Source organism: Motacilla alba, chromosome 1A (assembly GCF_015832195.1).
Source record: "Motacilla alba alba isolate MOTALB_02 chromosome 1A, Motacilla_alba_V1.0_pri, whole genome shotgun sequence".
In the NCBI taxonomy this organism is placed as follows: domain Eukaryota; kingdom Metazoa; phylum Chordata; class Aves; order Passeriformes; family Motacillidae; genus Motacilla; species Motacilla alba.
In genome coordinates, this window is record NC_052031.1 from 61,835,412 (window position 1) to 61,848,408 (window position 12,997).

The window sequence follows — 12,997 nt, forward strand, 5'->3', positions numbered from 1 at the left end:
CTGATAATGATTTTCTACCTTAAATATTCTGAGGAGCAGACAAGAGGAAAGACTTATGTGATGGCAGCTCTCCAGTGACGCTGCTGCAGTATTCATAATGCAGAATTTCCCAGAGAGGGCTGGGACCTGAAAGTCTGTAGCCAGCTTTGGGATGATGTTTTGGTGAGACTGGGCTCCCAGGGATGCTTGTATATTTTGTGTATTTTTTCACAAGCCATCATTGTAGTGCTGGGGAGGCTACCTTTGTTTTGTGCATTATCACTACTTTGTGAGCAAAATACATCCCTGTGATAACTGGAATCTGGTATGGGAATGTGGAAATAAAGGCAAATAGGTAAAAATGCATGGCGATTGTCTCTCGTTTGGCAGGAATGATTTCCATTATCTCAGCAAAATACTTTGTTTTCCTCGTCAGTCTTGCAAAAGAACGCAGCTCCCAATTCCCAACAATGAGATGAAATAACATCCCTGTGTCCCAGTTTATAGCTTTTTAGATATTATTATGTTGTGTATTACTTAGATGTAGAAGGAATGATGCACTTTCTGTATTGGGAGAAATTTGGGGTAATTTCAACAGGATGTTGAACTCCATGATGCAGAATTGGAAACTCTGTAATCTTGTCTGCTACACAAATTGATCACCCTTAATGGTAGACAGCAAATACTTTTTGTATGCATACTGACCTGGCTGGACAGATGGCTAGTTCTGTTTGTTATATATCCTTCACAACTTACATTATTTATCTTTTTCTCTCCCTTTTTCATTTCTTTTTTTTTTTTTTTTTTTTTTTTTTTTTTTTTTTTTTAATTTTTTTTGAATGGTGTTTTTGGAGAGAAGTCAGTATTTCAAAGAGTTTGTATCTGCCATTTTGGCCTACAGGAATGAATTTGGCATGTTAACTTCCTTTTAACAGTTGCATTTAATATATACAGAGAGCATTTTGCTCTCAGAGGCTATTCAGATGTCTTCAAAGGGTTTCTGAATTGTTTATTGATCTTCTTCATTGCTGATATTTTTTTTTTCTGATGTCTTGTCACTTAATTCAAAATGTAATGCCAAGCTTTAAAATTAAGAGTTGTGCAGGAAGCAGTACTTGTGTAAATATTAGGGTATGTTTCTCTTTTGAGTGAGAATGTATTAGATTGTCCAGTAAATGTAGCTACCATCAGAGTTTTATCCTTTTCATGCGCCTCACTTCGCATACACTCATTCCCCTCTTCCTCTTAAGACAGCTGAAGTGTCTGGGGTCTTATCTTTTAGGTTTTATAAAAGTCTAATCTCTTATTATGCAATTAGAAGCTTACAGACTAGTTGCCTGATTAAGAAAATAAATTTTATTAATTTTCTTCCCTTTCCTTTCATGTTTTCCATGTATTTCTCTTACATTTGTTAAATTTACTAGCTTGAAGTGTCTGTGGATTCCCTCCCTCCACCCCTCTTTCATTTATTCTATCATCTTTTGAAGCCTTTTACACTTCTGGAGTAGAAAATCATCAGTGGTAAGGAGTTCCATAGATAGTATATTTATTTATTGGAAAAGTGTTTCTTTTTTAATTCCACCACCTGAATATTCATTTGTGGATTTTCATATTTTAAATTTTTGGGTAATAGCTCTTAATTTATTTTTTAATCCTTTCATGATATAAAATATATTTGTCATAACCTGCATCAGTTGCTTTGCCCCACCCTCCCCCCCATGATTAAGATGATATCCTGTTAGCTTATTTCTTGTACAGAAGTGGTTCCATATCTTTGGTTATCTTGGTCACTCTTAGTATCTCTTCTATTTCTAGATTTTGCATTTGATTTAACCTTTTTAGTCCATCGGCTGATCTTCCACTGTCAGTGTGTACCCACAGCAACAGCAGGGGGTTTCCTGATACCAGATTAATTTTTGTGGTAAAGTAATGTAGAAGTGTTTTAAGTGGCAGAGTGAGAATAAGACTTCCCACTGGTGATAAGGCAGGCCTGGAGCTGTTTCATTTAGATGTACAGCTTCTCCAGACCAATGGCTTTGCCTATGAGGCCACCCTGCCTGTTTGCACTTGCCCAGCCTCTAGCCCACCTTCCCGCCCCAGCAACAAAAACCCGGACACTGTTTTCCCAGTGCCCTTAGGATGAAGCTCTGAGTTACTGGCCAAGGGTGTGTCATGGAGGGACTGAGTGACCAAATCACATAAATTGGCCTGTTTGAGTTATCAGCCTCTTCTGGCTCAAAAGGCAGAGGTTTGTGCCACAAAGCTGTCAGATTCGTGTATTGCTGGTGTTCACTGCATGTTATACAGGACAATTTTTCTTCTTTTTTTAAAGAGGTCCATAAGCTACTCTTTCCCCTCTCTCTCTCCTCCACCCAAAATACTGAGAATGAGTGGAAATATTGCAGAGATGGGGGGAAGCTTTTAGTATTTAAGGCTGCAGAAAGTAAGCTGTTGCATTAGAAATAGTCAAAGTTAAGGCTACATGTGCAGTGTTAGATCCTTCTTTTGTGCATGCTGCCCCGTTAGTCTTTGGTCACTTGCATACTGTTTTATTTTCTGTAAAACATCGGGTGTTTCAACAACACCAGAAATGTTGTAAAATCATAGAGTAGAGCTAGATATGTTTATTGATGAGATTCTTTTTTTCTCCCGCTGGCTTCCCCCTTTTGTTGTTATGTTTCAGCCTGTAACTTGATGACACTGCTTCTCTCTCCCATCTCATTGTAAACTGCTGCTCCCTACCTTTCGAAAACTTACTTCAAATGTAACTGAATAAAAAGCAGTGGATAAAACCACATTAGGAGGGGGGAAAAGGAAAGCAAATCCTCACCTGTATGAAGCTGCCAGTAATGTTCAGAAGGTGACAATGACGAACTGTTCATCTAAGTATAAATAGTCTTCACAGTCTGTGTTTCTTGCCATGTGAAATGGTACTCATTATTTTTTTTCCTTTTAAAATATTTGGTGATCACATCATTTACTTTGTCTAGTGTAAGCCTCTGTTGCAGTCACTCTTCACTTTGCTGTACATGAAAACCAGGAGTCTACAGACCGTCTGGTGCACAGTGAAATGAGCAGTAGCCCAGCCTGGTGTTTTGTGATCTGCCATGTATTTTACAGTGAAAACATCAGGATAGAATACTGCAAAATTGACAGGTTTTCAATGACAGGGATTTTAATCTTTTTCACTGTTTACATACTGAAGATGAGGACTTTGCCATGACACAAAGACACTTCAGGAAGATTTCAAACAGCAGCAGCAGCAAAAAAAAAAAGAAATCCTCTTTGGGGATGAAAATGTATCATGTAGGCTGTTTTGTCATTTTAAAGTTAAAACATTTCTTTTCCCAAGAGTATTAGCTGAGGAAAATCTCATATTTTTTTAAAGCAGTTAAGTAGCCAAGAAATCAATGATATGTATAAAATGTGTAATAAATGTTGACTTCTGTGCCTTTACTCCATGATACCTTGTCATACTTGACACAGTGTCCTTGCATAGACTGAATACACATAATTTCTATTGGGTTTGTGAGAGGGTTTGTGTTTGTGAAGGTTTGTACTGCCCCATTAAAAAAAGAAAATGGCTGCTCTTTAAAAATGATTAAACCTCATCTCCTGATTATGATTTTTGTAAAATACCTTCACAAAAGAAAATCCATTATGGAAATAGGTAATGTGCTGCAGGAAATCTCAGCAAACGGAACTGCACAATGAAAGTTGTGTCTTTGGGTGATCAAAGCTGCTGCTGCTAGCTCCTGCTCTTTCAGGTTTCACTAATTGAAGTCCATTGACTTAAATCCATTGTTTGTATTAAGAAAGGGGGAGGGGAGGAAAAAGAAAACCCCAATCCCAGAACCCTTCTTTTTCCTTTTTCCAGTATTGTCCCTGTCAACATGCCACAGCTTCATCTGAAACAAGGGATGCATGAAGCTTTTCAGTCTGGGTTTTGTTTCCCTGTATTTTTTATATTTGTTTAATTTGCTGACTGGCAGCTCAAAAAAAATCACTTAATCAGCATATCTGGCCCAAATACTAGGCTTGACTTGAACATACTGACTGTCTTGGCTCATGGACAACTGCGACTGGCTTGAGGTTTTGTTCTGTAATCTGTATAGGTAGAGTTGATGGAAGAAGAAAATCGGAAAATCTGTCTTGTTCCTTTCCCAACAGTGCCACAGAAGTCAAACCCCAAAGGCTTCTTTTGATCTCATTTGTAACCTCATGTAGCTTTGGAGAGTCACTTCTGACTTACAAGACCCTCTGTGGGAAGAGGAGCAGCTCTCTCATTCCACTGCTCAATTTTGCAGGCTTGTGTTTGAGTCACTCGGTCCTTTTGCCCTCTCTGAAGCACCAGTGTATTGCATTCACTTTTGTGACCTGAGGAGCTGCCAAGCAACGTAATCACATTGGCAGTTCTGTCTGACCAACAGAGAAAGCTTCTCCTCCCTCTCTGAATCCAGGGAAGTCTTCTGAACTAGTTACTGTGGCAAGTCCCATGACGACAAGATCCAAAATTAACTTACTACCTTTTCTTCCAGGTACTCCACATCTGCATTCTCCAAACTAAGCAGAGTAGGGATCCGGCATCCTCCACCTCTTCCTTTCATTGGAAACCTGCTCTTTTTCCGTGAGGTAGGATATGTTTTTTCTTTGTATCAATCAAAGTGATGAGAGGAGTGGATAGGAGGCAGGAGGAATTGAAGAGGATACTACAGTTCACTGGTACCACCTCTTCAGGCATGTCCCTCTGGAAAGGACAAGGAAAACTCAGCTTTTTGAATGAATTGATAGAAGCAGTTGTGTGTATGCAGCTCTAATTCCAGGGTAAAGTAAACTTGAGAGAAAGAAAATGTGTAAGCTCCTGCAGTTAATTACTTGAGCTTTTCCAAGAAAGTTCATACCCTCAATGAAACAAACTTAGTTATGTGAATAGAGCAGATTATGTTAACTAGCCCCAACTGGTTTGTTCTGAGTGGTTTTGGCTCCTACAACCTTTCTGTTTGTTTGTACTTTTGCCGATTATACGCATTTATTTTAAAGCCTTTAATGTTGCTTGCTCCCAAGCAGTAACTGCAATTAGGGACTCCTGGATGTTGTTGCTCAGTGCTGCAAATATTAGGGCTGTGAGGAAGAGGAAGTGCTGGCATTTTGCTTCCAGATTTTATTCCCTTATTTTTGTCACCCATCCTCTTTCAATTGACTGCTAATGCTGTGTTTTGTTCCTTGCTCCATTTCATTGGTATTGCTGAGGGTCCAAGATACCTTGATAATGAGGAGCTGCCATTTTTCTGGTTGAATCTTGCAGTAAAATCACTCCAGTGTCTCTCTGTTGCAGCCCAAGAACTTTTCAGGAAATCTGGGCCAGCTCCAGCTGCTGCCCAGTTTTCCCTGTTAAGTGCATGGTCATCAATATCCATGCTGAGATTTGAATTATTAATGAGAATATATTGCCTCTTACCTTGGTCTTCATGGTGATTGTTCTGTCAATACCTGACTCATTATTAGGTAAAACCCTTTTAAATATCAGTTTTACATGTACATCTGATTTCATTTAGAAAATAGCATAAAAGGCAGACTTAATCCGCTCTAGATTAATTTGAACTGGAATTGGCAGGGTGACTTTTACAAGGGATTCTGGCAGTATGGGATGCAGACCTGTTCGCCTTCACTCTTTGGGTTTCAATTCAGCTGGGTGGCAGAAACCCACTCATTCTGTAGATCCTTAGTGGTGAAATCCAGATGTCATTAGCTACCTGCTAACGCTTGCTGTTAGGTAAAGGTGCCTAGAGACTAAGTTATTTTGGTATGTTTTAGATGCTCTGTACCAGTGCAGAAGTGTAAAGGTTTTGAGAAATTACCCAAAATGATCATTATGATCTCTTAGGCAAATTTCATGACTAGAATAGCATTCATTAATTTAACTTAAATCAGACTAATGCAAAAAAGTTAACCTTGATTTTACTACCTTTTAGGAAGAAAAATGAAGGTAGCTCAGAAATTGTATCTTGGGATACAAAGAAATAACTGTTTTGAAATGGAGCTGAGTGGTGCAAAGCCACAAGCACTGCAAGACTGCATGTCCAGCACTCTGTCATTTCACCACCCATCTTCTCTACCATGCTATCACTGCTGGTAGGAACAGGCAGAAAGGAGCCCAGGCTCTTGGTAGTTTTTCTTCCTGTTCTCATGTATTTTGCCATTTTTTCTGGATCTGCTCCTGGGGCTGCCTTCCTAGAATAGTGCCTGTAGCAATGAGCCAGTAATGGGAGCCCTGCTTTTATACTGCAGGCTCTTGTTTATGAGAGCATTCTCAGGGACACAAGTGCCCTCCCTGCAGTCAGTAGAGGACATTGTCCACTTTCTCTTTCCCCCAAGCAAGAACCAGGGCTTGCCCATCACCTTACCTTACTGGAAATAGGAATAGGTTTTAGGGGCTTAGCTGTGAGGGACACTGATGTGCATGAGTAATGGCTTGTTGGGGTTGGGTTTACTTTATATTCTATTTTTTTTTAATAGGAGGTAAAAAAAGGTGGTTTTTTTCTGTTGCTCTATATAATATTAAGAAGTTCTTGCCCATCCATATTTATGCAACCTCCCACAAAATAGCTGTTTGGAGAGTCTCCCTTTTAAACAGGCTGGCTCTTTCTTAGAATTGCTAATCTTGTGCAGGGAAAACACATGAGCCACACTCCCATTAAATCATCAAACTAGTGCTTTTCAACCATGAACATTTATTTCAAAGGAATTAATGAATGGTGACTAAGATGAATGAATTGATATGTGCCATATGGGAATCTGCATATGTGTAATTCATACATTTCCAGTGTCGAATTTGGTCTGGTCGAATTATCGCAGGTTGAAAAGCCCTGAACACAAGTGAAATCTGGAAGATAAAAGGAAATCAAGAGGCTTCAATATATGCAGCCTTGAAGTCCAAAAAGTGTCCTCATCTTATGGATTCAGGCTTTTCTCCTAGAATATGTTTGCTAGAATACAAGGAAAAGAAATAAAGCAGGAGAGGAAGTCCCTTTGACATAATAGAGTAAATCTATGACCTGGGAATTTAAGAAAAAACATTAAATGTCAAAAAATCTCATCAAGATTGTGTAAGCAGTGTTTTACAATTTGTAATGGTATAAATTCAAGGGTTTGCTCGTCTTCTACCTTACTTGGGTGTAAATAACTTCTACTGAAATAAGTGGAGTTTCCTGTTTTGCTGCACTGTGCATGTAATCAGGCCTCATCCTTTCTTTGCAATTCTTCTTTAAATATGCCTGAAAACAAAGGAACAGTGCAAGCAGGATTTTACCAGTAGTGCTGGGTTGTGGGGTATTTGATAAACTTTCAAAGGTATTCTAAACAAGAAAATACTTTGTTCATGAGATTTTTATTTGTTTTTAAGAATTATTTCAAAAATTTCTTGAACAGTGTATTTTCTTTGAGTAAAATAATAGTAGCTGTTAATGTAGTGTCTCTGAGAGAGGAAGTCTGGAAAGTAAAGGGGCTAAGGAAAATGCAACAGGAAAGACCTATCTCCATCACAGAAAAAGAGAGTTTAAGAGCTGGCTTGGGGAAAACAAAGTTATTTTACTGTAAGTCACCCTTCTCTCTCAAGTAAAATAAAGGGAGATAATCACACTCTGAAACTAAAATATATCCAAGTTAATCAGCTTATCTCAACAATGGGAAGATAGGAAATTATTGCAGTTCTGCAGCTGGGAAATTATCTGAGTCCAAGATATTAGATTAAAAATTCTTCCATTGCATGAGAACAATTTGTGGTGGGTAAGTCTGATGTAATAGTAAATATGATTAGGCTGCTTAAAAAAAGCAGCATGTTCAATTTTTTCCAATAACTGAGCAGACTTGCAGCTGACAGGCTGCTGTTTTGCTACAAATTCCTGACTGTTTGCTCACCTCTCCATGTGCTGCATTTTTCCTATGAGTCTGGAAAAACATGAGGGTTGTTTGTGATAGCTGCGTAATGTTTGACACAGGGGTAGGTATACACAGCATGGACTTTCACACGTGGACCTGTATGGACTTTATAGCAGCAGGTTGCAGAAAAACTAAACCAAACTCTTTTATCAATTCCCAAGCTAATGATTTTATTATGTGACAAATGCTCTGAAAACTGAGAAGCCTCATATATGCATCACCCTTTCTCTCTGGCAAACACTTGACCTGTTGCTATGGCTGTGCTGTGCTTTTCTCCCCCTTTCCCATTCCTTTCCTAAAATGACAGCTATGCTGTTTTAAATGTCATTGGCTCTGACATTTGCAAGGCCCTGGTCGCCCGGTCCTGTACCTGTGTGTACTGCTCCCTGTTCAGCCTCCTGGAGAGAGACACTGTGCAGAAGCTTGGGGCTGGGCTGCCCCTGATGTTTTGGGGTGGTGGTGGGTGTGTGGATTGCTGCCTTGTTGTGGTCCTTGGTTGCTGGAATACGCAGCTGCGTGCAGCTGAGTGATGTGCTTTGGGTCCTTACAGCGGCGTGATCATGTGTTGCTTTCTTCCTATTACTCCTTGCAAGCTCCAGTGATGCTTTTGACTGTCTGTGTGCTTGCATCCCTGCCTTGCATGTTAATGAAAGACATCCCTCTCTTTAGCCCTTCTCAGCTTGGACAGGATACCCTTTGTTTACTCTGTTTATTCCAGTCTGGCCTACTTGTAGATCCTGGGCTACCCAGGAGCGGCCCATTTCTGCTGAATGGAAGTGATGGCTGTGTGGGTGCTTTGTCTTGCTTTCAGTTTGGGATCTGGCTGGGCTGTGTTGTTTTATGGCTGATGGGTGGGAGTGGAAAAGGGGGGGGTGCAGGGAGGAAGCAGAGAGCAAACTTTTTTTTCCTTCACTACGCATCTGCCAAAAGCATCCTTCAAGTTGGACGTAAAGGAAAATAAAAGGCAGAGTCCTTGCAGGAATAAAATTACCCCCTGTTTAGTTTTTAGCCTAGAACAAACTGTGTGGGTGCTTAGAGAGAGAGGCTGCAGTGTTTACTGCTCTGGAATTTAATGACACAGCATTCAAACCTAAACAAGGTTGGAGAGGGGCAAACGGTGAGGGGAGCAAAAAGGGGGGAAATGAAGGAAAAGGAGCTCTCAGGCTCTGGACCTGGATTGAATTACAAGAATAATATGACTTATATTGACAGTGAAAGCCTGCATATGGTTTTGTGTTTCTTTTTGCAGATAAACAACAGAAGAACGAGATAGGGAGTGTGTGTTTTACAACTTGATAGCTATTTGTGTGGAACCAGAAAGGTTGGCTGTGGCATCACCAACCAACCTGTCTCTCTCCCCCAGATTCCTGTGTGGGCTGTTGACTGCCAGAACAGACCTCTTGGGGTGATCCAGATCTTCTCTTACATCCTGGAAATGCCACCACCCTAGATTGGGAGGCATGAACATGTATGTGGTGCAGATCTAAACCTAGCCATTTCACTGTCTGCAGTGTGACAGAAAAGCTGGAGTTAGATCTGGATTTATGGGTATATTTCTACATCTATAAAGACAGTTTTTCTCCCCTTTAAAGATGTGTATTTTCCTAGTTTCATCTGATAGTCTGTGTTACCTTTGATCAGATGTTAGCATTGTCAGATAACCTGACAAAGTTGGTGCAGTGTCTCTTTGTGGGAATCTAAAGCTGGAAATCAAGACATCGAGACAATTGGCTGTCTTGCACTTGACTAAATGCTATTTGCCTTCATCAAGGGTTGGACCTCAGCTTCTGAGATGAGCATCAGGTAGGACTGTGCTGTAGCTCACTCCAGCTTGTCCCTGCACTGGTGGGGGTCTCAGCAAGGTGAGCCTGTGTCTGGGGAGCAGTGCATACACCTCAGAGACCCTTCTGTAGAGACACCATGTCCTTGACTTCTTTGCACTTGCAGTGTTTCCCATAACTGTGTTTGCTATGAATGTGACATCAACTTTAAATAACATTTATGGAGGCTGAGACAGTATTGCGCAAGGCAACTGGTAGGTTTCGTGTGATAGAAAAATGTGATGAATCACCACTGCCTTACTGGTGAATAATGGTGACCCGTGCAATGAAGGTGGTAGTGGTCATGACAGATGCCTTTGCTCTTCTGGACTATACCATTCTTCCTTTGAGGGAAGAAGCAATTCCTTTTTGTATTACAAGGAATGGTGTGCTGATGGTGTGGCTTTTTCCTGGAGAAGCTCTAACACTTATTTTTGTACAGGACTGTGTGAATGCTTCCCATAGGTCTCGGCAGTTGCCCCTAGAAGGAGATGTAGACTTCGTTGATGAGCATCATCATGGTTTTGGTATTCCTTAAACCATGCTTTGGTTGTTCTTTTTGACACACTTCATGCTTGCCTTATCAAATACTGAGAGCGAGGGGGGAGAGGCCATGGTTGAGGGATCTGGTGGCTCTTAAGTGGAAAGGGGATGCTGTTGTCTGTGGCAGCACAGTGAGTGAGAAGAGATTCCCTGATCATGCTCCTGGCTTTCCTCAGACTCTCAGTGTTTGGGCAAATCTGACTGGGGCAAAGCTTTCTTCTTTTTGGGTAAGCAAGTCTCTTTCTTTTGCTTCATCTTGAGCTTCTTTTATCCACCTGCAAAATGGTAAAGATGATGCTCTGGAATAGATAGGTCTGCTTTTTGATCAGGTTATGGTGAAACATTTTGGACAACTTCTTTGGGCCTGTTAGACTTGGGGAAGCTGATATCACTGCTGTCTTGGATGGACTGGGATGCTCCAAGGGCAGAGGGCATTTATATAATTTTTGCAATATCCACAGAGCAAGTGGGACTGTGAATTAATGCCAGGCCTGAGTTCTGGCCTATGAATGAAGGTCTCTGAGTGAGGTGGTCCCCAAGATAACAGCACTGAAGGATACTTCTCTTCTATGCCATCCTTGACCACTGTCCTCTGATGGGTTTTTGGTGGCAGCTGCCAAATGACTACCCAAGATCAGTGAGAATAGAGGTCTGAATCATTAAAATGACACTTGGCTCGTGAGAATGGTCTAGGGAAGTTTGCCACGTGTTATGTCTTTTGGAGAGTATATTTGCACGTTCATCATCATCATTTGAACATTCCAGAGGCTTGCACATAACCCTCTGGAATTTGCTATGCAGCCTGCTCTTCAAGCAGTGTGTACTGCTAAATTAAAGCCAGCTCTGGCCTGACTTGCAGCAGCAGTGAACCCAAACAGCTGAGCTACACAGTGTTTGGGCTGAGAGAATGGGATAATGTGTAGTTGCATATGTAGTATGCAACATACAGGTAGAGCCAGTGTAGTCACAAACTGGACTTTACCTTGAGCTCCAGAAGAAGTAGGGATCCTCATCTTGAAAAGCAGCAAAGTAGGGATGATTTCCAATAGCTGTTGTAGTGAACTCAGTGGGCTTTTACACGTGAATGTGAAAAAGTAGGACTATTTCTTAAGTGTGACTGTCTTCTCTTCAGTTTTGCCTGTGGTTGCACTGGCCAGGAAGGAGAGGTGTTGGAATAGATAAAATCTTGAAATTAGGAAAGAAAGCAACGGTGTCAGGGATATGATGAATAAGAGCAACTCTGTTATTTTACATGAAATTGTAACTTGCTCACATTATCTGTCAATTTGGAGTTTGGAAGCATCCTATGTTGTTCACCTTCTTATCACATTTGGAGAACCCCACATCCAGAAATCCAGTTCTTCTATGTCAGCAAGACCAGTATGTATAATAATGGCCAGGTATCAGTTGTAATGCTTAAATTATAGCAGGCTCAGACTGGGTATTGTGAACAGTTGTTATCCATGAGCCAACAAATTTAGCAGAGTCTTAACTTCATTAGCAGTGTCTAAACGCATTAGCCATATGCTCCTCAGCATATGGGTAAATACATAACAATTTATTTTCATTAGGGTTTTCTTACAAGTGCTACTAACCCAAGCTCCACTAGAAATGTTTACAGCATGACATGTCTTTTCAGATAAGAAGCTGGCTTTCTGTGCAGCAAGCCATCCTGAAAGGTTGACAAGCAAGATACTTCCCTGTCCTTTCTGGGAATAGGCAGGTATAGCTGCTGTGGGTCTGATCTGCTGCATCTAGCTAGGTTTGGTTTGTGCAAGGCTTTCTATTTAAATGAATAATTGAAGGCTTTGGAGGACTGCCTGTTCAAACACGTGCTGGTAAATCCCTGGTATTCATTGTGTGCTTGCCTTCTGGGTGCCTGTGATGCACTTTGGATGGCATCACTACCTGGTAGTGTTATAAGACTCATGACCTTCTGTGTTCTTCCCACTTTCCCACTTCCCAGGCAGGATGTAGAGTTGAAATATAACCTTTCCTAGAAGGTTCCAAGTGTGAAATTAGGTCATACTCGTGGCCTGTAGTCAAATGGATGTGGTGATGGAGAGGCAGGGTGAGTTTGTAGGGTGGGCACTGTGCAGGGCTGTGAGGCTTCAGTAGCTACAAAGAGGCACAGGTGTAAGTTGGCCATTGAGTGCTCAGTGTTCTCCTAATTTCTCAGAAATAAATGAAAATATATTTTCTTGAGAGCTTTTTATTTTGAATTTTTTTTTTATAAGCATTTCTGCAGCTTGATCCAGAAATATGAGTTGCTTAGAAAGACCCTGAAGAGTAAGAAAGGACCGATCTTATCAGAGGTGGAAAGTTCAAAAGTTAATCTGTTTCTCCACAGCCTCAGAGGCCTTGGCACATGTCTAAATTTAGATGGTAATGTGAAACAACAATCAACTAGAGTTGGAATCTAATCAGGTTTTTTTTGAGACTTGACTGAGTTTTTTATTGTGGTTGGGTGGTTTTTTGGTTGGTTGGTTTTTAGAAAAGAGAAATCAACAGAAAGTCTAAACAAACCTGTGTGCTTTAAAAAGAAATGTATTTCAAATTGCTGTATTTTCTTTCTGTCTTTGTCATCATACAGTGCTGATGAATGGATGAGTGAATGGAATTGTAGTCTTGGGTTGTCCTTGGACTAACTTTTCATTTTGTTTATTAACTATTAGCCTTTTTTCCTGCTTCGATTTTGTAATATTCTATGAATTTTA

At 40.6% G+C, this 12,997-nt stretch overlaps 1 protein-coding gene across 4 annotated transcripts in view; it reads left to right on the top strand.

Annotated features, from left to right (window-relative positions):
- TBXAS1 (thromboxane A synthase 1) overlaps positions 1 to 12,997 on the top strand; it is a 235,717-nt gene that overhangs the window by 50,884 nt on the left and 171,836 nt on the right. For all 4 annotated transcript variants that reach the window (XM_038153016.1, XM_038153018.1, XM_038153019.1 and 1 more), the window contains one exon: positions 4,518 to 4,611. In XM_038153016.1, the coding sequence (XP_038008944.1) occupies positions 4,518 to 4,611 (94 nt within the window). The remainder of the gene's footprint in view (positions 1 to 4,517; positions 4,612 to 12,997) is intronic.